The 24,815-nt window shown below is 43.9% G+C and overlaps 1 protein-coding gene across 6 annotated transcripts in view; it reads left to right on the top strand.

Annotated features, from left to right (window-relative positions):
* Nucleotides 1-24,815, top strand: part of grin2aa (glutamate receptor, ionotropic, N-methyl D-aspartate 2A, a) — a 264,323-nt gene that overhangs the window by 211,719 nt on the left and 27,789 nt on the right. For all 6 annotated transcript variants that reach the window (XM_078418195.1, XM_078418194.1, XM_078418193.1 and 3 more), the window contains one exon: nucleotides 10,875-11,062. In XM_078418195.1, the coding sequence (XP_078274321.1) occupies nucleotides 10,875-11,062 (188 nt within the window). The remainder of the gene's footprint in view (nucleotides 1-10,874; nucleotides 11,063-24,815) is intronic.

Raw genomic sequence — 24,815 nt, 5'->3', positions numbered from 1 at the left:
GAAATGATTGATGGCAACATAGGAAATAGGAGTAGGTTATACATCCCTCTCAACTTGCTCAAAAGCAATCTCAATCCCCCACTTATTTCCCTGTATCCTATTTTCTCGTACAGGCCTGTTAGCACCCTGCTGATTCTCCCACCACCCACCCATACTAGCAGCAATTATGGTCACCTAACCTTGTGATGTGGAAGAAAACCGGAACACCTGGGGAAATTCAGACATTCACAGGAAGAGGGTGCAGACTCCACACATTAGAATGATTTTTATTTTAATAAAGAGGCTCTGACAAGGCCATGGTGAGCTTAGGCCCAGACAAATCTGACTATTTGCTGGTATGACAAATACATGTGTATTTGCCATTGATAAGTGTGTGGCTCTGAGTTTGGACCATGCCTCTACCTGTTAATTATTGTTTTACACTCTTCTATGTTTGTCGCTCATCATCAATATGTGTGTCTTTTCTCCCCCTCTCATACTTTTATTTGTCTGTTTATATTTGTATATCTGTCCCTTTGCTCACATCCAGCTGTCTCCTGCAATCCCCTTGCTTCAGATCTCTGTTTACTTCCACCATTTTGCTGTTTCTTTCTGTCTCCTGCTATATTACTTGTTTCTAAAATCACTCTTATGTGCAAATATTGACTCAGCCCACCCTCCTCTCCAACCTGTCTCTGTTGTTTTCTCACTGCTTCAGATTTATCTCCTCGCTCAAATTCCATTTTACTTACTTTGCTGTTCCCTGTCACCTTCGTCTCGAATCACTGACTCCAGCTACATTATAGTCATCGTCGGCCTCTGCCCTTAATTCAGAACCTTCACTTATACTCGTCTACCTACCTCTCCCTGATGATACCTCAATGGTTTTATTTTTACTCGGCTTCTCCTTTGTCCTCACTCCTGTGGGGATATTCTTCCTTTGTTCATTTCTGTCTGGCTCAATTTTTTATCGGTCGAAAAGACTGCTGAGTTTTACCAAAACATCCTTGCCTTTTCACACGCCTAAACGGGGGAATGATAAGGGGAAACCTTTTTTGGAATAATTGGAACAGTTAGCTTACAACCCATATCAAAACCTCCGGAATGAATTGGACAAAGTCAGACTGAAAGTAAAACATATCTAATCCTTTGTGTACGAAGGAACTGCAGATGCTGGTTTAAACCAAAGATTAACACAAAAAGCTGGAGTAACTCAGCGGGACAGGCAGCATCTCTGGAGAGAAGGAATGGGTGACGTTTCGGGTCGAAACCCATTCTTTCTCTCCAGAGATGCTGCCTGTCCCGCTGAGTTACTCCGGCTTTTTGTGCCTACCTTCATAGCTAATCCTTTACTGCACATTCTAAATATGTGATGTGATAATGTATACAATTTGAACTCTGCTCCCAAAATCCAATCTCAATTGTTGCAATCTGCCACAATGCAAATTGAGAGTACATGACAGAGGTCAAATTTATTCCAACATGATTTTTTTTCCGGAATTCAGATTTAAATTCAAAAAGAAGTAAAGTTTCAGTGATGCCGGAATGATGAGAATGGGAAAAGGGGCTTCTCAGCTCTCTCCACCATTGAAACAGAATGGGGACCATCGATAACTTCAGTCCTTGCTTTGGCTCCCCTTCTCTTACTGCCCTTTACAAACATTAACATTTATGCCTCATCATTACATCAGGATTATTATCTGTTCAATGGGGAAAGATATGAGCAACTGTAATAGGAACCTGAGGGGTAACTTTTTCACACAAAGGATGGTTGGTGTATCTAACGAGGTACCGAAGGTGCTAGTTAAGGCAGGTACTATTGCAACTTTAAGGAACATTTAGACAGGTACATGGATAGGACAGGTTTAGAGGGATATGGGCCAAATGCAGGCAGGTACGACTAGTGTAGCTTGGACATGTTGGTCGGTGTGTTCAAGATGGACGGGAAAGTCTGTTTCCATGCTGCATGACTCGATGACTCTATAACTTGCATGACAGAAAATGTATGATGTTACTTGTTAATTATTGGGTGCAGTGAGAGAGCTACTTTTGTTCCCAGCTTCTGAAATCCAATCTCATTCCTTTGATAGCTGGCCTACATTGGATGAAAAATTAATTTAAAAAAATTGGCAGTAGAACTTGGTGATTACATTAGTTGCAAAGTTGAATAAACTGACATCTAATTTATCAAATGTTGGTCCTTTATTAGCTGCCGAGGCCTTAAGTCACATTTATACTGTAATAACCTTAATGGACCAAAATTTACAATATTATCAATTAGCGTGTTGCAGTTTTCTACAGTGGTTTGGATCATTCCAGCATGCAAGGGATTGTCCCTACTAATCCTTTGTCATTTATTCCTGACTAAGCAATTTAAGTTTATAAAGGTTCTACAAGATTCTACATGGATATCAAAAATTACAGCAGGATATTGATCAGCTGGGCAAGTGGGCTGAAGAATGGCTAATGGAGTTTAATGCAGTTAAGCGTGAGATGTTGAAGTTTGGGAAGTCAAGCCAGGGATGGACCTTCACAGTAAATTGTAGGCCTCTGGGAATATTGTAGATCAGAGGGATTTGGGAGTACAAGAACACAGTTTCCTGAAACTAGTGTTACAGGTTCATTGGATAGTAAAGAAGGCGTTTGGTACATTAACCTTCATTAGTTATGTTACAGAGTAGGGACGTTGGGATGTTATGTTACAGTTGTGCAATACGTTAGTGAGGTTGCATTTGGAGTATTGTGTTTGGTTTCGGTCTCTCTGCTCTGGAAAGGATGTTATTAAGCTGGAAAGAGTGCAGATGAGATTTACTAGGATGTTGCCAGTTCTTGAGGGTCTGAGCTATAAGGTGAGACTAGGACTTTATTCCTTGGACCGCAAGAAGCTGAGGATCTGATTGTATAAAGGTGTATAAAATCATGAGGTTAATTGTTCGGGTGAATGCACCGTCTCTTACCCAGGGTAGGGGAATCAAGAACCAGAGGACATGGGTTTAAGGTGAGAGGGGAAAGATTTATTGGGAACTTGAGGGCAACATTTTCAATCATTTGGTGAATATATGGAATGAGCTGCCAGAGGAGGTAGTTGAGGCAGGTGCAGTAAAACAAGATTTAAAAGACACTTGGACAGATACATGGATAGGAAAGGTGTAGAGGGATATGGCCATATGCGAGCAAATGGGATGAGCTTGAATGGGGCATATTGGTTGGCATGAACGAGTTGTGCTGAAGGACCTGCTTCCGTGCTGTATGTCTCTATGAGTTTATAACTATTATGTATTGTGAAATCCTTTAAAAGCGACAGAGCAGAGGTCTATGGTGAACCTGTGGAGAATGGTTTTCAATAGTGCCAACCCCCATTTATGTTGGACCTTGAACCAAGTCCCTTATTTCAAAGTGTTTGACAGGAACTTTACCAGATATATTTTGAGCCACACAAAGAGATATCTGGCCAGATCATCCAGAAACATCTGCCCAGTGTGTCTACCTAACTGCACCAACCTGTTCCAGATGCAGATGTGTAAACTGAGCCTCCATCCCTAGGAAGACTATCCTGGGACTAAGCAGGTTACAAAGTGCATGAAGGTTTTGGGAGAACTGATGGTTTGGACATCCATTAGGTTCCCCAACGTAAACCTTGTGAAACATGGTCAGATCCTGGTCCACCACTGAGCTCCATGGGAAGTCGCCATAGAAATTGTCAGCAGGGTTGGCTTGTAATTTTGGGTCTGACATATTTCTGGCACATAGGTGGCAGTTATGAGCAAACTCCAGGTTACTATAATTCAAGGGACATCTGAGGACACAGGCAAGGAAGAAGGCATTTGGCAGGCTTACCTTCATCAATCAGTGTATTGAGTACAGGAGTTGAATATCATGTTGCAGTTGTACAAGATGCAATACAAGAGGCCACATGTGGATTACTGTGTTCATTTCTGGCCACCTGGCTATAGGAGCGATGTCATGAAAGTAGAAAGGATGCAAGAAAAGATTAACGAGTATTTACCAGATCTGGTGTTTTTAAGCAGGAGGAGAGGCTGGATAGACTGGGTCTTTTTCCCCCGGTGAAGTAGGGGGCTGAGGGGTGACCTTATAGAGCTATGTAAAATCATGAGGGATATGGACAACGTGAATAGCTGTGACAATCTTTTCCTCGTGGTGGGAGTCTAAAATTAGAAGGCACAGAGAGTGCTGTGTATATGGAGTGAGCTGCTAGAGGAAGTGGTAGAGACATCTATGACATCTAAAATTGCTATTGAGAGAGTACAGCCTAGGTTCACCAGGTTAATTCCTGGGATGGCGGGACTTACATATGATGAAAGAATGGATCGACTAGGCTGATATTCACTGGAATTTAGAAGGATGAGAGGGGATCATAGAAACATATAAAATTCTTAAGGGATTGGACGGGCTAAATGAAGGAAAAATGTTGGGGGAGTCCAGAACCAGGGGTCACAGTTTAAGAATAAAGGGTAGGCCATTTAGGACTGAGATGGAAAAAAAACATTTTCACCCAAAGAGTTGTGAATCTGTGAAATTCTCTGCCACAGAAGGCAGTGGAGGCCAATTCGCTGGATGTATTTAAGAGAGAGATATATCTCTTAGGGCTAACGGAATCAAGGGATATGGAGAGAAAGCAGGAACGGTGTACTGATTTTGAATGATCAGCCATGGTCATATTGAATGGCGGTGCTGGCTAGAAGGGCCGAATGGCCTACTCCTGCAACTATTCTCTATGTTTCTAATTTTCTAAAAGACAATTAGACAAATAAATAGGTAGGAAAGGGATATGGGCCAGATGCTGGCAAGTGGGACGAGCTCGATTAGGCAATTTTGTGTTTAGTTTATTGTCACGTGTACCGAGGTACAGTGAAAAGCTTTGGTTTCCAACTTGGTTGCCCTGGACAAGTTGAACTGGATGGCCTGTTTCCATGACTCTATGACTGACATCTTTTTGAGATGGGATGGAGGAAATTGTGTGGATGTTTTAAATGAGTGGAATTGCCAGACTAAAAATCCATCCAATAGAACACTTAAAAACATTCTTATTTTGGAATGATCAAGCATATTCTGCAACTTTGCAAGTTTAAAATGTAATAACTGCCCTTTCCTCAAGGCCATTTAAGCTTGGTAACTGTGATCTCTGTGAATTAAGTTGCAGAAACAAATCTGTGTAGAGTTTGCTTTCTGCCTGAAGTGCTTTGATTTTAGATTTTGGTTATGTCGAATGATGTTCAATGTCAAGCATCCTGAACTATTCCCTGTTGATAAATGAAAGGCTCTGTGCATTCTGCTGAAAAATAAACAAGATATCAGCAGCAGTCTCAATTAACTGACTCCAAGTGTGACATACTGTAGCAAACTTAAGCATAATGGAAAAACAGAACTGTGTTTAGCTGTTCTAAGCATCGTATACATGGACCTAAAAGCCACAAAAGCTTTGGCCTAAACTCCTGCTGATTTTTAAACAGTCGACATTGCTGATTTTATGAAGTTATTATGAATTAGAATTATATTTTATTTATTGTTGATAAATGCATGAAAAATCATATGTTTAACTTTACTTAGAAGGATAGTGTCTTCCGACTCAGAAGAGACCCAACTTAAAATGTTGCCCGTCCATTCCCTCCACAGATGCTGCCTGACCTGCTGAGTTACATCAGCACTTTGTGTTTTGCTCAAGATTCCAGCATCTAGACACAAAACATAAATAAAGCCACATGCTGGAAATCTGAGATTAGTTTAGTTTAGTTTAGTTTGGAGATGCAGCGAGGAAACAGGCCCCTTCGGCCCACCGAGTCCGCACCGACCATCAATCCCCGCACATTAACACCACCCCACACACACTAGGGACAATTTTACATTTATACCAAGCCAATTAACCTACAAACCTGGACGTTTTTGGAGTGTGCGAGGAAACTGAAGATCTCGGAGAAAACCCACACAGGTCACGGGGAAAAACGGACAAACTCCGTACAGACAAGCACCCGTAGTCAGGATCGAACCCAGGTCTCTGGCCCTATAAGGCAGTAGCTCTACCGCTACGCCATCAGATAAAAACAGAAAATGTTGGACAAACATAGCAGGACAGGTAGCATCTGTGAAACGGAGTTAATAATTTTAGTCAAATCACATTTTCAACCCCAAAGGCAATGACAAATAACATTACTGGTCGTTGACCCGGTTATTCATGGTATTTGGAAAGACAACCACAAATAGGCTAGAAATTTGTTAACCTTTAAAAATCTGAGCTAAAAAGGATCATGCTTGGTACATTTTTTACATCACATGAAAAAGAGCATGTGAACAAAAATCACCCTGCTCTAGGCACATTATTAGGTCCTGATTATGCTTCAAAATAAATTTAATATTACAGTGCTAATAAGGGGCATTGAAACAAAATATATTGTGCATTGTGTTTGAATTTCACATGGCTCAATCTACTAAACATGTTGAGTTCATTTTGCATCATGTTTCATTTTGGTCCTTTGTTTGGATTCTCATAATATAGATGGATGTTTTGGTTGTCAGAAGTCATTTTATTTCTGATCCACATTTCTGAATCTTTTCCCCATATCTAACTTTGTAAAAAGTGTTTAAGAGAGTGTTTTTCACACAATGGGTGGTGGGTGTATGGAACGAGCTGCCAGAAAAGGTAGTTGAGGCAGGGACTATCGCAATGTTTAAGAAACATGGCTAGGACAGGTTGAGAGTGATATAGGCCAAATGCAGGCATGGGACTAGTGTGGATGGGACGTTGATTGGTGTGGGCAAAATGGGCTGAAGGGCCTGTTTCCAAGCTGTATCACTCTATGACTTTACGAGTGTGACTTGTCTTTGTTCACTCAATCACAAGTTGTATTCTATCACCAAAATTTGGTTACTGCGACTTCAACAAAATCAAATTTTGGAAGTGAGTTTAGCACTTGCAGCTGAAAATGAAACTTTTGCTCATTGTCTGTAAATGACATTTATTTTAAGGAACAAATTCATCAGTTCTTTGTTTTACACTGAAATTTCTATTTGTAAGTGTGAATCTGTAACATGATACAGTTCCTAACAGTTAAAAGCAGCACATTAAAAAATGCATCATGCAGTGTTATCTACTGTTATTATGCAAAAAAAAGTGTTTCGTTTTATTAAACGAGGTCGATGTAAACAAGGATACCTAGCACAAAAAAACCCACGAAGCGTTGGAGTAACTCAGTGGGTCAGGCAGCATCTCGGAAGGACTTGGATAAATTCCGGGTCGGGTCGGGCCTGCACACTGCACAATGTTATCCAAAGAAATGACCTCAATGAACCAAATGGATTGGAGCAGAAACAAGTAGCAGCTATTTAACTCTTTACTTCCATACCAAGAGTAGGTGAGCACAAAGGTAGACACAAAATGCTGGAGTAGCTCAGTGGGACAGGCAGCATCTCTGGAGAGAATGAACGGGTGACGTTTCGGGTCGAGACCCTTCTTCAAGTGTTTGTTGGCACTGGGCCTGTCCTCGCTGGGGTTTAGAAGAATGAGGGGGGGCCCTCATTGAAACATACAGAATAGTGAAAGGCTTGGATAGAGTGGAGAGCATGTTTCCACTAGTGGGAGAATTAAAGGACATTCTTTTAGGAAGGAGATGAGGAGGATTTTCTTTAGTCAGAGGGTGGTGAATCTGTGGAATTCTTTGCCACAGAAGGCTGTGGAGGCCAAGTCAGTGGATATTTTTAAGGCAGAGATAGATAGATTCTTGATTAGTACAGGTGTCAGAGGTTATGGAAAGAAGGGAGGAGAATGAGGTTAGGAGGGAGAGATAGATCAGCCATGATTGAATGGTGGAGTAGACTTGATGGGCCGAATGGCCTAATACTACTCCTTTTCCTTATGACCTCATGACCTACCAGTGACAATTGCAATTGCTTTAAATCTATTCCCATGGTCTCTATCCCTCTTGTTAAATTTATGCTGACAATTATGCTGACACATGAGGTGACAGCAACGAGGGAAACTGTAGAAGCAGAGACAAGGAAACAAGTGGTGTCAGAATGGGAATAACACTGAGGGTCTGAGGTTACCGTTTATAAATAGTCTAGGCACTTGCTTGTTTATCTCTGAAATTAATGATCCATTAAATTAATGGACCACTAATGAAATCAAGTGGAATGGGTGAATAAAAACATACAATTTCTGAGGGTGTCATTTGGTGACAGACCATTAATTACTGCAAAAGCAGACTCCCAATTTTCTGTAAAGCTCCTCTTCCCAACACAGCACTGTATAAGGGGCACCATTTGGCAGCAACTTTTCCTGGCCAAATTTTCTGATATTGACACTTTAACTAAAAATGTATGTTGATTTTGTTTGATCTTAAAAACCATAGAGAAATTCAGTAACAGTTCAACAAAAGATTTCCGGTATTCTCTCCTGAAGATCGAAATAAACTCCAAAACTATTGTTTTTTATCTGCTAGAAAAGTATTTGCACTTTCCTTTCCTTTCCATAAATTAGGGACTGAAAAATAGAACCTTAATATAAACACATCCAGAGCAGGAAATAGCTGTCTAATTAATTTACGCTGAGAATTATAAAATAATGACTTGCTATTCCCCATTCGTTAAACTACTATCAAGTTCTTGAGGTTTGATGTAAACCGTAAGCAATTAACTCAGCTATTAATCATTCATGACTAAGAATTTTGAGGTAATATGACTTACAGTATTTTTTCAAGAAACCAAGAAATAGCTGTCAAACCATAATGTAATTAAACACTTGCAGTACAGTGGTGAAGTTGGTAAAAACTAATACTTCACAGTGCCAGAGACCTGGGTTGGATCCTGACCTTAGGTAGACGCAAAATGCTGGAGTAACTTAGCGGATCAGGCGGTATCTCTGGAGAAAAGGAATAGGTGACGTTTTGGGTCGAAACCCTTCTTCAGACTGTCTGAGGCAGTCTGAAGAAGGGTCTCGACCCAAAACAACACCTATTCCTTTTCTCCAGAGAGGCTGTATGACCCGCTGAGTTACTCTAGCTTTTCGTGTCTATCTTCGGTTTAACCAGCATCTGCAGTTCCTTCCTGCACTTCTGACCTTGGGTGCTGTCTGGGTAGAGTTTGCATGTTCTCCTCGTGAATGCATGGTTTTCCTCCGAATGCCCTGGTTCCCTCCCACATCTCAAAAACGGGTTAAATGGCCTCTATAAATTGCCCATAGTGTGTAGGGAATGGACAACATACAGTAGAACTAGCGCGAATGGGTGATCAATGGTCAGTGTGGACTCGGTGGACTGAATGGCTTGTTTCCGTGCTCTATCTCTAAACTAAACTTGTTTGTACCCCCCAAAAATGAATGTGATACTTAACGAAAGGAAAACACTGCCATTGAAGGGACGGTTGTAATGAAAAACATCCTGTAATTTGCAATATGTTGGAACTAAGTCGTGCAAGTCAGAAGATTGTTAAAATTTATAAATAGTGTTTCTTTTTTGAATTCTGTGTGCGTGGTACTGTATTTGACCTATTTAGAAATTATTATGAGTAGCCAATCAATTCCTAACATACTTCGTAACATAATTCCGAATGCTTTCCTAGCAACTGTATTTGAATCACCTTGATATATTTCAAATCACATCCATCAGTCTCCTGTGGCATTGACCATGGGAAACCTAATACGAATGTCATCTTCAAGTGAAGCAACTTTAAAGGGTGTAGGAAAGAACTGCAGATGCTGGTTTAAATCGAAGGTAGACACAAAATGCTGGAGCAACTCAGTGGGACAGGCAGCATCTCTGGAGAGAAAGAATTGGTTTCGGGTTGAGACCCTTCGTCAGACTGATCAGACTGAAGAAGGGTTACGACCCGAAGCGTCACCCATTCCTTCTCTCCAGAGATGCTGCCTGTCCTACTGCGTTACTCCAGCATTTTGTATCTATACCTATATATAATATAGCCTTTACCTACCATGGGGTATGTATATATGTATATAGGAAGCAGTCACTAATTAATTCCAAGAGGAGTTTGGTTAGAATGTGGAACTTGATTCCTCAAAGTGTAGTTGAAGCAAATAGCAAAGGTGCATTCTAGATGGTAAACTAAGGTATAGAAAGATTTGTTGTGCAATTTAGAAGAGAGGGAGGAAGACGTGAATAGAGCATAAACACCAATTAAGCACCTGTTGGTCCAAATAGCCTGGTTCGCTTGAGAGAGACTGAGACCTATATAAATTATGTCAACTTCAGTGTAGCTATTATTGAGGTGGCAAGATGGATTGAGACATTCGTATGATGTTATGAGCTTCAAGAAAACTTCACAATAATAATGATAACTTGGATCATGCCATCTCTCCTTGATTCAGTCTATTTATTGAGCCTTTAGCTGTCTTATTTTTATTTTGCCCACATTGAAGGTGAAACTTATTTGAAGTTGTTATTCTAATCCAATCACAAGATTTAAAAAAAACTCCTGTGCTTGCAAGTATTAACGGAGCTACAATAGATTGGAAGTATGCTGTTTTCGGGGCACTGTCTTTACAATCGTTATAGAGTCATGGAGTCAAACAGCATGGAAGCAGACCCATTGGTCCAACTTGCCCACACCGACCAACATGCCCCATCTAAACTAGTCCCACCTGTCTGCTTTTGGCCCATATCCCTCTAAATCTACTCCATCCATGTACCTGTCTAAATGTTTCTTAAATATTAGTTGTTGTGAAGAATGGACAGCAATATAGGTAAAATCTCTCTATCAAGTTAGAAAATAAAGCTAGGATGAATTCAATCATTAATAAATATGCAGTAAGACTTTGTGTATTGCAAGTTGGGTTTTAAACACACATTGAGTGGGCAGCAGTTGTGCCTGATCTGTGCAGGACGATACAAATGGTGCTGTTTTCAGTCATTTCATTTCTTTTATTTTAGAAAGTTGGATGCGTTCATTTACGATGCAGCAGTGCTGAATTACAAGGCTGGGAGAGATGAAGGTTGCAAGCTGGTAACGATCGGCAGCGGATATGTGTTCTCCACCACCGGCTATGGAGTAGCTTTGCAGAAAAGCTCGCCCTGGAAGCGGCAGATTGACTTAGCGCTCCTCCAATTTGTCGGTGACGGTATGTATATTACCCATGGACTCCTGAGAATCTGTTGAATGTTCCTTGCCCCTTTTATTCTTTTGATGAAATTATTCCTCCTCATTACGAAGCTCCACAGAGAAGAATTTCCTCTGACGTACTGGCTTGAGGTATAAAACCAAGATGGGGGAGTTTATGAGCCTTTGGATATTAGAATAAACTGTGCAAAAATTGACGAGAAATCTGTCCAAAGTTTAGCACCATGAAATGAGGTTTTTCAGCCAGAAAGATCTTTTTTTTTAAATGATTATCACATATGGTGGAGATATTTCATTTCTTTTCAGATCTGGATTCCAATTCTTTTGTGATTTTAACTATCTGCTGTGCCCATCACCTCTGATACTTTAAACTGAAAGAATACTGAATTAAAATGTTAACCCCACTTTCATCTGCATAAATGTGACCTGACCTGTTGAGTGTTTCTGCGGTTTCCTGATTTTATTTCAGTTTCTCAGCAGGTGTAGAATTTTTCCTCTTGGAAATTCAGTCGAAGTCTGAAATATTTGAAACATTTCTTCCAGAACTACGCAGTATCTGTAGAGTTGCAGGCTTATCCCCCACTGTTGCATTTAGAATTGGAACCATTTTTGAGATCGGACAACTGAATGCGAAGCTTTTTAGAAGATACTTTTTCTTGTTACTTTTTACACAATAGTAAAATCTAGTTGAAAATGTTGATTTCTGATGGCCTGTATTTTAATTTGATGTACGATCATTGAGTTAGTTTGGCTGACCCTTGTATGGGGGTTGAAGCTTCCATTGCACAATTATTACAGAACTTTGTCGTGATTTCTTTGTAACCCTCAGATGTATAACCTAGGACTTTTATTCCTTGGAGGGCAGGTGGATGAGGGGTGATCTTATGGAGGTGTACTAAATCATGAGAAGAATAGATCAGGTCGACGCACAGTGTCTCTTACCCAGAGTAGGGGAGTCGAGAACCAGAGGACATAGGTTTAAGGTGAGGGGCATAAGATTTAACAGGAACCTGAGGGGTAACTTTTTTACACAAAGGGAGGTGGATGTATGGAAGGAACTGCCAGAGGAGGTAGTTGAGGTGGCTATTATTGCAACGTTTAAGAAACATTTAGACAGGTATATGGATAGTACAGGCTTAGAGTGATATGGGCCAAACAGAGACAGGTGAGACTTGTGGAGATGGGACATGTTGGCCGGTGTGGGTAAGTTGGGCTGAAGGGCCTGTTTACACACTGTAATTAGAAAGAACTAGGAGTAAGTTCTCAGCTTAGAAGTTTTTATGATCAGTTTTATGCCAGTGAGGGGTTGGGGAGTTAAAAATTATTGAAGCTATTTCTCAGAAAATTTAGTGGCTCATTCATCTGGGATCTTGTGTCGGAGGGGCTGGAAGTAAGTTGTGGTCTTTTATCCTGAAAGTGTGATTCAGAGTTATACAGTGCCATTCGTAAACTCAGGATGATCCCGAGTGTTTCAGAACTATTTAAGTGGTTTTGAAGTTTAGTTAATCTTGGAGGAAACATGGCAGCTAATCTGGACAATAAGATGGACAAAAAACATTGCAATAATGACCAGATAATCATGTTTAGAGATGCTAACTGAAAGATAACTATTGCTAGGGATATGTTGTTTCATGTGTTTTGTGATGCACTTTCTTCCCTGTCAACTTACATTAAGCCTTACTCTGAAGGGCCACATTGCTTTCCGATCATAGAATATCTATTTTTCTAGCACCCTGAATACACACTTTGCCAAGAGACTCTCCTGCATCCATTGTGTAGGAAGGTACTGCAGATGCTGGTTTAAACCTAAGGTAGACACAAAAAGATAGACTGAATAAGGGTCTTGACCCGAAATATCACCCATTCCTTCTCTCCAGAGATGCTGCCTGTCCCGCAGAGTTACTTCAGTTTTTTGTGTCTGTCTTTGGTTTAAACCAGCATCTGCAGTTCCTTCCTACACTTCCTTGGTTGAGGATTGTTTGAGAAGGGGTGGACATTATAGAGATTCCAAACAGCTGGGTTTCTGATGTACTGTTGATGGACTATGTATGCATGAAATCTCATGGTCTCTTTATGTATCCTAAATCTAAATTTGAGGTCTGTTCGGGGAATTTGAAAAAACATCTTTGCTAAGTAGGGGTATCAAAAGATAGAGCTCTCCAAAGTACGCCCATAGAAGTGAGCTGCCATGATCTGATAGAATGGTTCGGTGGGGCTGAATGGCCTATGTTTACGCGAAGTGTGTAAGCTCAAATCAGTGTGGTGCAATTGTTATCTCCTGCCATCTTTAAAATTATGGTTATTTACTGAGGCAGAAATCTAACATATGCCAATAGGAATCAGTTTCAGTGATCAACATCTTGTATTTAATGAATATCCTAATGATTATCAGTCCAATACTAGTTTTTTTTTAAGGCAACTAAAACTGACATCTTGCATGTTTTAATGATTGGATAAGTTGGAGGATTACTCCCAAGAGGTAACTCTGTTAGAAAATCATACAAAAAAGTGGTTGCTATGGGGCCATGAGAAGGTGTATCCCAACACTCCCCACAACCTCCTCCCATCCAACACTCTCAACTCACAAATTTCAAGAAATAAAAGAAAGTTGGTTTTATAACAATGATTATGAAACTAGGACATTGTTGTAAAACAAAACATCCAGGCCACTAACAGCTTTAGGGGAGCAAATCTGCCATCCTTACATGATCTGGCTGATATGTGACTCCAGATGCATTAAAGTGTGGTTGACTATGAAATTGCCCAGCAAGCAAATATGTTCAAACTGACTACCAGAAGGCAATAAATGCTGGCCACATCCCAAACGTGAATAAATTAAAATGTATTTGATACCTTTACGAGGATGTTGCCAGGATTTACGAGGATGTTGCCGGTACTCGAGGGCCTGAGCTACAGGGAGCGGTTGCCTAGGCTAAGACTCTATTCCTTGGAGCGCAGGAGGATGAGAGGTGATCTTTTAGAGTTGTACAAAATCATGAGAGGAATAGATCAGGTAGACGCACAGTCTCTTGCCCATAGTAGGGGAATCGAGAACCAGAGGACATAGGTTTAAGGTGAGGGGGGAGGGGGGGGGAAGATTTAATAGGAACCTGAGGGATACCTTTTTCACATAAAGGGTAGTGGGTGTATGGAACGAGTATATGGCGGGTGTATGGGAGGTAGTTGAGGCAGGTACTAGCACAACATTTAAGAAACAGTTAGACATGTACATGGAGGGGTATGGGCCAAACACAAGCAGGTGGGACTAGTTCGGGGCCGCTGCCGCCGACGAGCGAGGCCTCTGCACCGCCGCTGCCGCCCACGTCCTTCCCGACCCCTTCACCGCTGCCGCCGACCTTCCCGACCCCTTCACCGCCGCCCACGCCCTCTCCGGCCATCCGCTGACCGAGCCGACCGCCACTTACCCGGGCTCCGGGTCCCCGCGGGCCTCCCCCAGCGACCGTGTCGACCCGCGCCGCTCCACTGCCCAGCAGCAGGTCACAGCCGTCGCTGTACCCGGCCCCCGGGACCAACAACAGGCTGCAGCTCCACCCGGCCCACACACACCGCGCTGGGCCCACAGCCCCCACCAGGCAGAGCCCCTCAGCACTGCTGGGTCCTACTGCCCACCCCCTACTACAGGTAACTGCAGCAGGGGCTCCACTGGGTCTCCCCCTTCCCCCTCCAGCCAGTTGACCCCAAGTACTCCCCACATCGGTCCTCATGTCCCCCTCTGCCCTGCTAACCCACCACCCCCCCACCATACATCCCCTCCACCTGCCCCCCTGCCTCCATCCGATCCCAACCCCAACCCCCACCATTGCCGGGTGTTCACCATCCCCCCTGACCTCCCCCTTTCAGACACCGAACGGTCGGTCCTCAGCAGAGGCCTTACCTTTGTTCCCCTCTGCCCCCACATCAACGAGTTCCGTGTCCGCCATGACGTGGAGCTCTTCTTCCGCCGCCTCCGCCTCCGAGCCTTTTACCATGGTAAGGAGTCCCGACCCCCCACTGATGACCCCTTCTCCCATCTCCAATGGACCCCCTCCTCTTGGACCCCCCCTTGTGGCCAACTACCCTCACTAGAACTTTTTATCTCAAACTGCCGGCGTGACATCAGCCGCCTCAAATTCTCCACTCCCCTGACTAACTCCAACCTCTCCCCTCCTGAATGTGCAGCCCTCCACTCACTCCGCAACAACCCGGACTTAATCATTAAACCCGCTGACAAGGGAGGGGCTGTGGTAGTCTGGCGTGCTGACCTCTACCGGACCGAGGCCAGACGACAACTATCAGACACCTCTTCCTACCTATCCCTGGACCATGACCCCACCGATAATCACCAGACCTTTATCAGCAGCACCATCACTGACCTCATCATCTCCGGCGATCTACCCCCCAGTGCCTCCAATCTCATAGTTCCCAGGCCCCGCACGGCCCGATTCTACCTCCTACCCAAAATCCACAAACACAACTGTCCCGGCAGACCCATTGTCTCTGCCTGCTCATGCCCCACCGAACTCATCTCTACCTACCTCGACTCCATCCTATCCCCCCTGGTTAAATCCCTCCCCACCTACGTCCAAGACACCTCACACGCTCTCCATCTCCTGGATAACTTCCGGTTCCCAGGCCCCCACACCCTCATCTTCACCATGGATGTCCAGTCACTTTACACTTCCATCCCCCACAAGGATGGTCTCGAAGCCCTCCGTTTCTTCCTCGACCGTAGAACCAGCCAATCCCCATCGACCAACACTCTCCTCCGCCTAGCAGAGCTGGTTCTTACCCTCAACAACTTCTCCTTTGACTCCTCCCACTTCCTCCAAACCAGAGGCGTAGCTATGGGCACTCGCATGGGCCCTAGCTATGCCTGCCTCTTTGTCGGGTACGTCGAACAATCCCTGTTCCAGACGTACACTGGCCCCATCCCCGAACTCTACCTCCGCTACATCGACGACTGCATTGGTGCTACCTCTTGCACCCATGCAGAACTCACTGACTTCATACACTTCACCTCCAATTTCCATCCTGCCCTTAAATATACCTGGACTATCTCTGACATCTCCCTCCCGTTTCTGGACCTCACCATCTCCATCACAGGAGACAGACTAGTGACGGACATTTACTACAAACCCACGACTCGCACAGCTATCTGGACTACACTTCTTCCCACCCGGTCCCCTGCAAAAAGTCTATCCCCTACTCCCAATTCCTCCGTCTACGCCGCATCTGCGCCCGGGATGAGGTGTTTCACACTAGGGCTTCCGAGATGTCCTCGTTCTTCAGAAAACGGGGCTTCCCCTCCTCCATTATAGATGAGGCTCTCACTAGGGTCTCTTCCACATCCCGCAGCTCCGCTCTTGCTCCCCCTCCCCCCACTCGCAACAAGGACAGGATCCCCCTCGTCCTCACCTTCCACCCCACCAGCCAGCGGATCCAACATATCATCCACCAACATTTCCGTCACCTACAACAGGACCCCACCACTGGCCATATCTTCCCATCCGTTCCGCAGAGACCGTTCCCTCCGTAACTCCCTGGTCCACTCGTCCCTTCCTACCCAAACCACCCTAACCCCGGGCACTTTCCCTTGCAACCGCACGAGATGCAACACCTGTCCCTTTACCTCCCCCCTCAACTCCATCAAAGGACCCAAACAGTCTTTCCAGGTGAGACAGAGGTTCACCTGCACCTCCTCCAACCTCATCTATTGCATCCGCTGCTCTAGATGTCAACTTATTTATATCGGCGAAACCAAGCGCAGGCTCGGCGATTGCTTCGCTGAACACCTGCGCTCGGTCCGCATTAACAAAACTGATCTCCCGGTGGCCCAGCACTTTAACTCCCCCTCCCATTCCCAGTCTGACCTCTCTGTCATGGGCCTCCTCCAGTGCCATAGTGAGGCCCACCGGAAATTGGAGGAGCAGCACCTCATATTTCGCCTGGGCAGTTTGCAGCCCGGTGGTATGAACGTCGACTTCTCCAACTTCAGATAGCTCCTCTGTCCCTCCCTTCCCCTCCTCCTTCCCCGATCTCCCTCTATCTTCCTGTCTCCACCTATATCCTTCCTTTGTCCCGCCCCCCTGACATCAGTCTGAAGGAGGGTCTCGACCCAAAACGTCACCCATTCCTTCTCTCCCGAGATGCTGCCTGACCTGCTGTTACTCCAGCATTTTGTTAATAAATCTAGTGTAGATGGGACATGTTGGTCGGTCTGGGCAAGTTGGGCCGAAGGGCCTGTTTCCACGTTGTATGACTCTCTGACTCTATGTATATATACCGCTCTCCATCCCTACTTCTCTGCTCTACCTCTGAGTGCCCTTATTTGCCTGGCCTAAAATCAGTGTTTGTACACTGCCTCTACAGGTCCGGCAGTTACAGGAACCTTCTCCAATTAATATTAATCAGGCCTGAAAACCAGGCGCTGAGAACAGCCTTCCGCACTGAGTCTGATTCACGATTCACTGTCATATTTTTATGCAGTGGGAGAGATTGGTTAAAAAAATGCTGCCAAAAAAATGAGGACATTCCAGGGAGATGGTAGAAATTGCTCCTCCCTCACCTGTGTTAAACAGGCAGATAAAATGAAGTCAATTGAATAAAATTTCGGGCAACAAAGAGCAATGTGCAGCCGGTCCTATTTATGCGCTTTTAATGCAAGTGATTGAAGTTGATTTTAACTACTGTGTTACAACGTTCTTGCCAATTTAAACCTACACAGTTTATTATTGTGCACCCCCTACAAAAGCTGAGAAGGTTCTCTCAGTAGGTGCCATCGCCTTGTGTTAACTTCACTTAACTCCTCATTTGCACATTGAAAATCTAGACATTTTCTGCTCTCCAGAGAATAGTTGCTAATTGAGAGCAGAGTTTACCATGATGCTGATGGAGAGAGTGGCACCCACTTGGCCAGCGAGGACAGTGCAGCTCTTCAGTGACTTAAATGGTGTACTTTGCCCATGCCCCTTAATGAAAGTCCAGACATGATACATGTCTTTTTTTCTGTAAAGAAGACACAAAATATTTCTTACATCAAAATGTGAGCTAAACTATTCTTGATTTAGATTTAGATTTAGAGATACAGCGCAGAAACAGGCCCTTCGGCCCACCGGGTCCACGCCGCCCAGCGATCCCCGCACACTAACACTATCCTACACCCACTAGGGATAATTTTTACATTTGCCCAGCCAATTAACCTACATACCTGTACGTCTTTGGAGTGTGGGAGGAAAACGGAGACCTCGGAGAAAACCCACGCAGGTCATGTGGAGAACGTACAAACTCCGTACAGACGGCGCCCGTAGTCGGGATCGAACCTGAGTCTCCGGCGCTGCATTCGCTGTAAGGCAGCAACTCTACCGCTGCGCCACCGTGCCGCCCTTTGACCACGTGCACTGACCCGGTAGAAGCAAAGAACTGCAGTTGCTCGCTTATACCAAAGAGAGCGGGTCAGGCAGCACCTCTGGAGAAAAGGAATAGGTGTTGTTTCGGGTCGAGACCATTCTTCGGACTGAGAATCAGGGGAGAGGGAAACGAGAGATACGAAAAGGATGGGTGCTATTTCGGGTCGGGACCCTTCTTCAGGCTGAGAGTTGGGGGTGGAGTGGGGGGAAGGTGAAGAGCTGGAGGCGGGAAAAGTGCAACAAATGACCTGAGGAATGGCAGTGCCTGGTAAGCCCACTGTTGGCTGGGGAAGGTGTGATCTCAAGAGGGAAAGCAATGTGGAGAACAGTGGGACTGGTAAAACGGCCAGGGTGGAGGAAGGGGGCAAGGGGGGAGGGGAGGGATGTAAGTACAAGCTACATAAAATTAGATCATTCAATGTTCACGACACTGGGTAGTAAGCTCCCCGAGTGAAATATGAGGTGCTGTTCCTCCAATTTGCATGTGACCTCATTCTGGTAATGGTGGAGGCCCCGGACAGAAAGGTTAGTATGAAAATGGGATGGGCAGGTTTTCTCCAGAGATACTGCCTGACCCACTGGGTTACTCCAGCACTTTGTGTTTATCTTTGCACTGAGCAGGTAACAGATGATGTCAGTGGTTGGATAGGATCCCTTACATTCATTATCTTGAAGTGAAGAGAACCATGTGTTGGGAGGTAAGTACAATCTGGGACCAATATTCTTCCAGTCATTTAACACGTGACTGAAAGAGAGTTTCACGCTATAGTTCATTTATTCCAACTCACCCTAGGAAATCGTCAACAGCACTGCCTCATCAGCTTCTAAACTATGACAGTATTGCTCTGCAGTGGATCAGTCTCAGAATATAGTTGTCACAAATGCTGTTAGTTCAGAGTAATAATAGACGCTCTCTCCTTCTCACTCTTTCTCAACCACTATTTTCTTTCCCTCTCTCTCTCTCTTTGTGGCCATTCGAGTTGTGGAGTTTCTGGCTGTATCTCTCCAAACAGGATATTGATCTCCATAACTCATCCACTACATTTATTTCAGCGGGACAAGCAGCATTTCTGGATAGAAATAATGGGTATCATCGTTTAGGGTCGAGACCGCTCTTCAGACTGAGTCATGGAAAGGGAGACATGGAAGGGTGAGGTGTGAAACCGGGAGATCAAAGGGGACGAAGTCCAAGGAAAATGTAGAGTAGATCATTGTTAGCTAGGGGAAGGTGACAACAAAGCATAAAGAGGTAAAGTGTAATCAGGCTGACAGTCAGACTGGTCGGAGAACGAGGATGGGGGAGGGCTGGAGGGAGCAGCTTCTGCAGTTCCTTCCTACACCACATTTATTTGAAGGGGTAAAAATCAGGAATCAAACCACTGAACAAATCCACTTCCAATTTACTGGATGATTTAGCACTTCAACTCAGTAATGCTGACGTATCTGTCTGTATGTTGTGTGTATATGAACAAAGAGTTATTGATTCATATACCGTGGAAACAGGCCCATAGGCCCAACTTGCCCATGCTAGTCCCACCTGCCTGCAGTGGCACATATACTTCTGAACATTTCCTATCCATGTAGCTGTCCAAATGTCTTTTAATATGTTATGTTAATTTTTATTTGCAAACTCATTTAATACAGCTTTATTGATCGAAGGGATAAAATTAAAATTATTGTATAGATTCCTGTGATGTGTAGGAAAAAGACTGTCTGAAGATGGGCCTCGACCCGAAACGTCACCCATTCCTTCTCTCCTGAGATGCTGCCTGACCCGCTGAGTTACTCCAGAATTTTGTGTCTAGATTCCCATGATTGTTGTTATCCCGCTGTGTACCTGATGTGAAGTTCAAATGCCTCTGCATGGATTTTGTTTTTAAATGAATGGATCCCGTAACACAGGAAAAGGTTGAGACAATGTCAAGCTGTGAAATTGAAGCTGGAGGGTTTTATTCATGTGTAGGGAAACAGATTCTGAGATCCTGTTATGTTTATTCACACACCAGATGCACAGACTATCAAAGCGTTGCGTGAATTTTACAGTGGAGAAGCTGGCCATTTGGCCCACAATAGTCCATGCTAGTATTTTAGCCAACACACAATCATCTTCTTAACCTGTGTCAAACCTGATTTCCATATCATCATAAGGTTACCGGTTTTTCTTTGCTTCTCAGAAAGCCTAAATGATTGTACAGGTATGTTTAGTTTAGTTTAGTTTGTTTGTCGCATGTACCGAGGTACAGTGAAAAGCTTTTGTTGCGTGCTCTCCAGTCAGCAGAAAGACAATACATGATTACAATCGAGCCATTTACAGTGTATAGAGATTTAAGAGTGCGGAGCGATTGTAATATGTGATTGTAGATCTGCTTCTGTGGCTAGTACGCAAATAGTCGCCTGGGTTGGGCGCCATCTTGGAAGCATCTATATGCATTTCAATGTAGGTTTATAGTTTTCTACAGTGGTTGGCTTGACTAACCCAAGTTTATTATCATGCCTCATCCTTTCCACCCAACTGGTTTCAATTTGGACCAGGCAAGTGGATTAAATTTGCTGAGTTATGGTTTATACTTTGTTAGACATGAATGCAAGGCACTGCAGATGCTGGGAATCCAATTTAAAACTTTTCTTTTGTAAGTACTCAGCAGGCAAAGCAACATCTGTGGAGAGAAACATAGTCAACGTTTCAGGCCAATGACCTCTCATCAGGATTTTGTCACCATTGATGATGCTCGACCATTTCGGATAATATAAGAGGTACATGATAAAGGGAATAACGTTTAGCGCAAGATAAAGTCCAGTGAAGTCCGATTAAAGATAGTCCTAGGGGCTTCAATGAGGACCACTGTCTAGTTGTTGGTGGGACAGTTTAGTTGCCTGATAACAACTGGGAAGAAACAGTGTAGGAAAATACTGCAGATGCTGGTTTAAAGCGAAGGGAGACCCAAAATGCTGGAGTAACTCAGCAGGACAGGCAGCATCTCTGGAGAGAAGGAATTGCGGGTTGAGACCCTTCTTCAGACTGTCCCTGAATCTGGAGTTGTGCGTTTTCACACTTCTGTACCTCTTGCCTGATGGGAGGGAGATACGAGGGAGTGGCTGGGGTGACTGGTCCTTAGTGATACTGCTGGCCTAGAATTCAGTGTCTTGCTGGTGATTTCTGAGGGTATTTAAATATCAACTATATTTCCGTACTGAGTCTGAAGAAGGGTCCCGACCAGAAACGTCACCTATGCTTTTTCTCCAGAGATGCTGCTTGACCTGCTGTTACTCCAGCCCTTTGTATCTTTTTTTTGAATAAACCAGCATCTGCAGTTCATTGCTTCTACTCGAGTATTTCCAATGGAGACTGTTGGACTAACTGCTTTTTCTGGCTGATCAACTCTTTCTTTTTGCAACGGCTACATGAATTTTGTGGTAAAGTGATTAATTTGCTGAGCTGGGATTAATATGACATGCATTCAAATTCCATTGTGGCAGGTGAGGAATTTAAATTAGTGTTAATTAAATCGGGATTAAAAAAGATATTTTCATTAATATTAACCAGTATTTTTTAAGACCGGCCTGGTTCATTACAATCCTGTAGGGAAGGAAAACTGGAGACACAAGAGATTGCAAATTCTGTAATATTTAATAAAAAAGTGGGTCAGGCAGCATCACTGGGGGGGTAAATGATCAGTTGCCATTTCAGATCGAGACCATTCATCTCGATGCCTAAAACGTTGACAGCCCATTCCCCTCCTGAGATGTTGTCTGATCCACTGAGTTCTTCCAACAGTACAGAGGTCGAGTTGATGCCTCACAGTGCCAGAGACCCAGGTTCGATCCTGACTGCGGGTGCTGTCTGTACGGAGTTTGTATGTTCTCCCCATGACCATGTGGGTTTTCCCCGGGTGCTCCGGTTTCCTCCCCCATTCCAAAGATATACATGTTTGTTGGTTCATTTGACTTCGGTATGAATTGTAAATTGTCCCTCGTGTGTAGGATAGTGCAAGTGTATGGGGATCGCTGGTCGGCATGCACACGGTGGGCCGAAGGGCCTGTTTTGGCACTGTGTCTCTAAACTAAACTAAACTAAACTACTCCTTTTTGCATTGGGGAAGGAAATCTCCTGTCCTTACCTGAACGAGCTTGTTGCTTCATTCTTAATTGCCTCCTGAAATGGGCTGGAAAGACTGTGATAAACCTTGTGCCAAGGACTGCAGTAGTTTGAGACAGGGCTCATCATCTGCCTCAGGATGTTGTGGGAAAGAGAACTAAACAGTGGACTTGATAGGGACATTACTACATTCATTTCATTCACTAATGATAGCAGACTCGGGGAGTATGGGGAGAGGGCAGGAACGCAGTACTAATTGTGGATGATCAGCCATGATCACATTGAATGGCGGTACTGGCTTGAAGGGCCGAATGGCCTTCTCCTGCATCTATTGTCTATTGTCTATTATCTATTACATGGGAGTGTAATGATCGAAAAATATTGTTCATTGCATGATTCATAGACTGGAATCAAAGGTGTGATAGTTTGCTATCCATTGTGGCTCCATTTACAAATTTTGTTTTTATGTGTATTGATCTTGGCAATAAGGATGAATGGCAACGTATTATGAAGGTAAATGATTGCCAATTTGTTCTAATTAGATTAATTAAAGTGTGGTTCAAGTAGTTTTATGCTTTCACTGCCGTCCCTTGATTATTTCAGTATTTTACAACTAATGGCAGGAATGTGGATGGCTAGGCATGTCCAATAGTCTTGAGAAGCCTTTTAGAAAGATTTGCATTGAATACCAGGGAATGTGGAGAAGACAGCATCAGTTTAGCACAGGCAATGTACAGAACTTGGAACCTATCTATTCCAGGGTTAGAGTAATGAACAAACCCATTAGGGCACTTGACCCAACCATATAACAGTCTCTGATGCTCAGATTGACATCATGTGAGATCAGGCTGCCGCTGTTAGGCCTGTGAATGTCATTGCTCAAAGGGCTTGCAAACTCTCACAATAGTCTAGAGCTCTGCCCTCCAACATTTATTTTACCAGAATTGACACCAAAACTGATGGTAGAGTGGACAGTGAAGAAGGTTACCTACAATTACAGAAGAATCTAGATTAGCTGGGAAGATGGGCCAAGGATTGGCAGGTGAAATTTAACTCAGATAAGTGTGAGGTGTTGTATTTTGGGAATGGCTTGAGCAGTGAATATCAGGGCCCCGCAGAGTGTTGTAGAACAGAGAACAAGAAGATGTTTGGCGCGCCTGCATAGATCAGTCAGAGAATGACAACTGTCCAGGATATTGATGAAACTTCACGGAGTATTGTGTGCAGTTCTGGTCACCTAGCTATAGGAAGCACGTCATTAAGCTGGAAAGGGTGCAGAAAAGGTTCATGAGAATGTTACTGGAACCAGAGCCTTTTAATTATAAAGAGAGAATGGATACATTAGGGCTTTTTCCCCTGTAGCATAGGAGGCTGAGGTAAATGCAGAGCTACATAAAATCATGAGGGGCACAGATAAGGTGGATTTTGAGAGTTTTTTCCCCATGGTAGTGGAGTCTAAACCTAAAGGGGAACAGATAAAAGGTGAGAGGGGAAAGATTTAACAGAGACGTGAGGGGCAATGTTTTCACATGGAGGGTGGTGGGTATTTGGATTGGAGCTGGGTTAATGTTCTGTTTAACAGCACACACCACCCATGCAATGAAGGGGTGGTATCCCTTTGTGGGATGGTAAATGTCAATGTTAACGAGTGCTTCCAAGACATAGAGTACAGACACTGGCACGCTCCATTTCTCACAATTGTCCAATCCTGATGATACTGCATGTTCACTCCATGCTCTGCAACTTGGCAAAGAAGAATGGTTGACAATTGACTCCCTTTGGAAGTGCACATGGGGAACGAGAAAACTGTGGGGTTAAAGATATCGTCATCTCTAGGCTGGAAGTATCCAGAGGCATAAAAGTTCATCCTCATTGCGATCTTCAGAGCTACTGGCAGAGCACTGCTCTGAAATAGCTCGGAAAGTGGCACATTTCAGTGCCGGCATCATTACTAAAGTGCAAACATCTTCTTCATTGACGTGGAAAGAGGAAAACGTATTATTGAATGTTTTTGGTGGGCTCATATTATCAAAGATGGGGTCATCATAGAGTTATACAGCGTGGAAGCAGGTCCTTCACTCAACTGGTCTTTACTGACCAAGTTGCTTAACCCAGAGAGTCCCACTTGCCTAGCCCATGTCTCTTCAAACCTTGGACAGACACAAAAAGCTGGAGTAACTCAGCGGGTCAGGCAGCATCTCTGGAGAAAAGGAATAGGTGACGTTTCAGGTCAAGACCCTTCTTCAGACAGT

Source organism: Rhinoraja longicauda, chromosome 21, assembly GCF_053455715.1.
Source record: "Rhinoraja longicauda isolate Sanriku21f chromosome 21, sRhiLon1.1, whole genome shotgun sequence".
Classification (NCBI taxonomy): Eukaryota; Metazoa; Chordata; class Chondrichthyes; order Rajiformes; family Arhynchobatidae; genus Rhinoraja; species Rhinoraja longicauda.
Note: the sequence above shows the minus strand (reverse complement) of the source record. Positions and strands in the feature narration are given on the sequence as shown.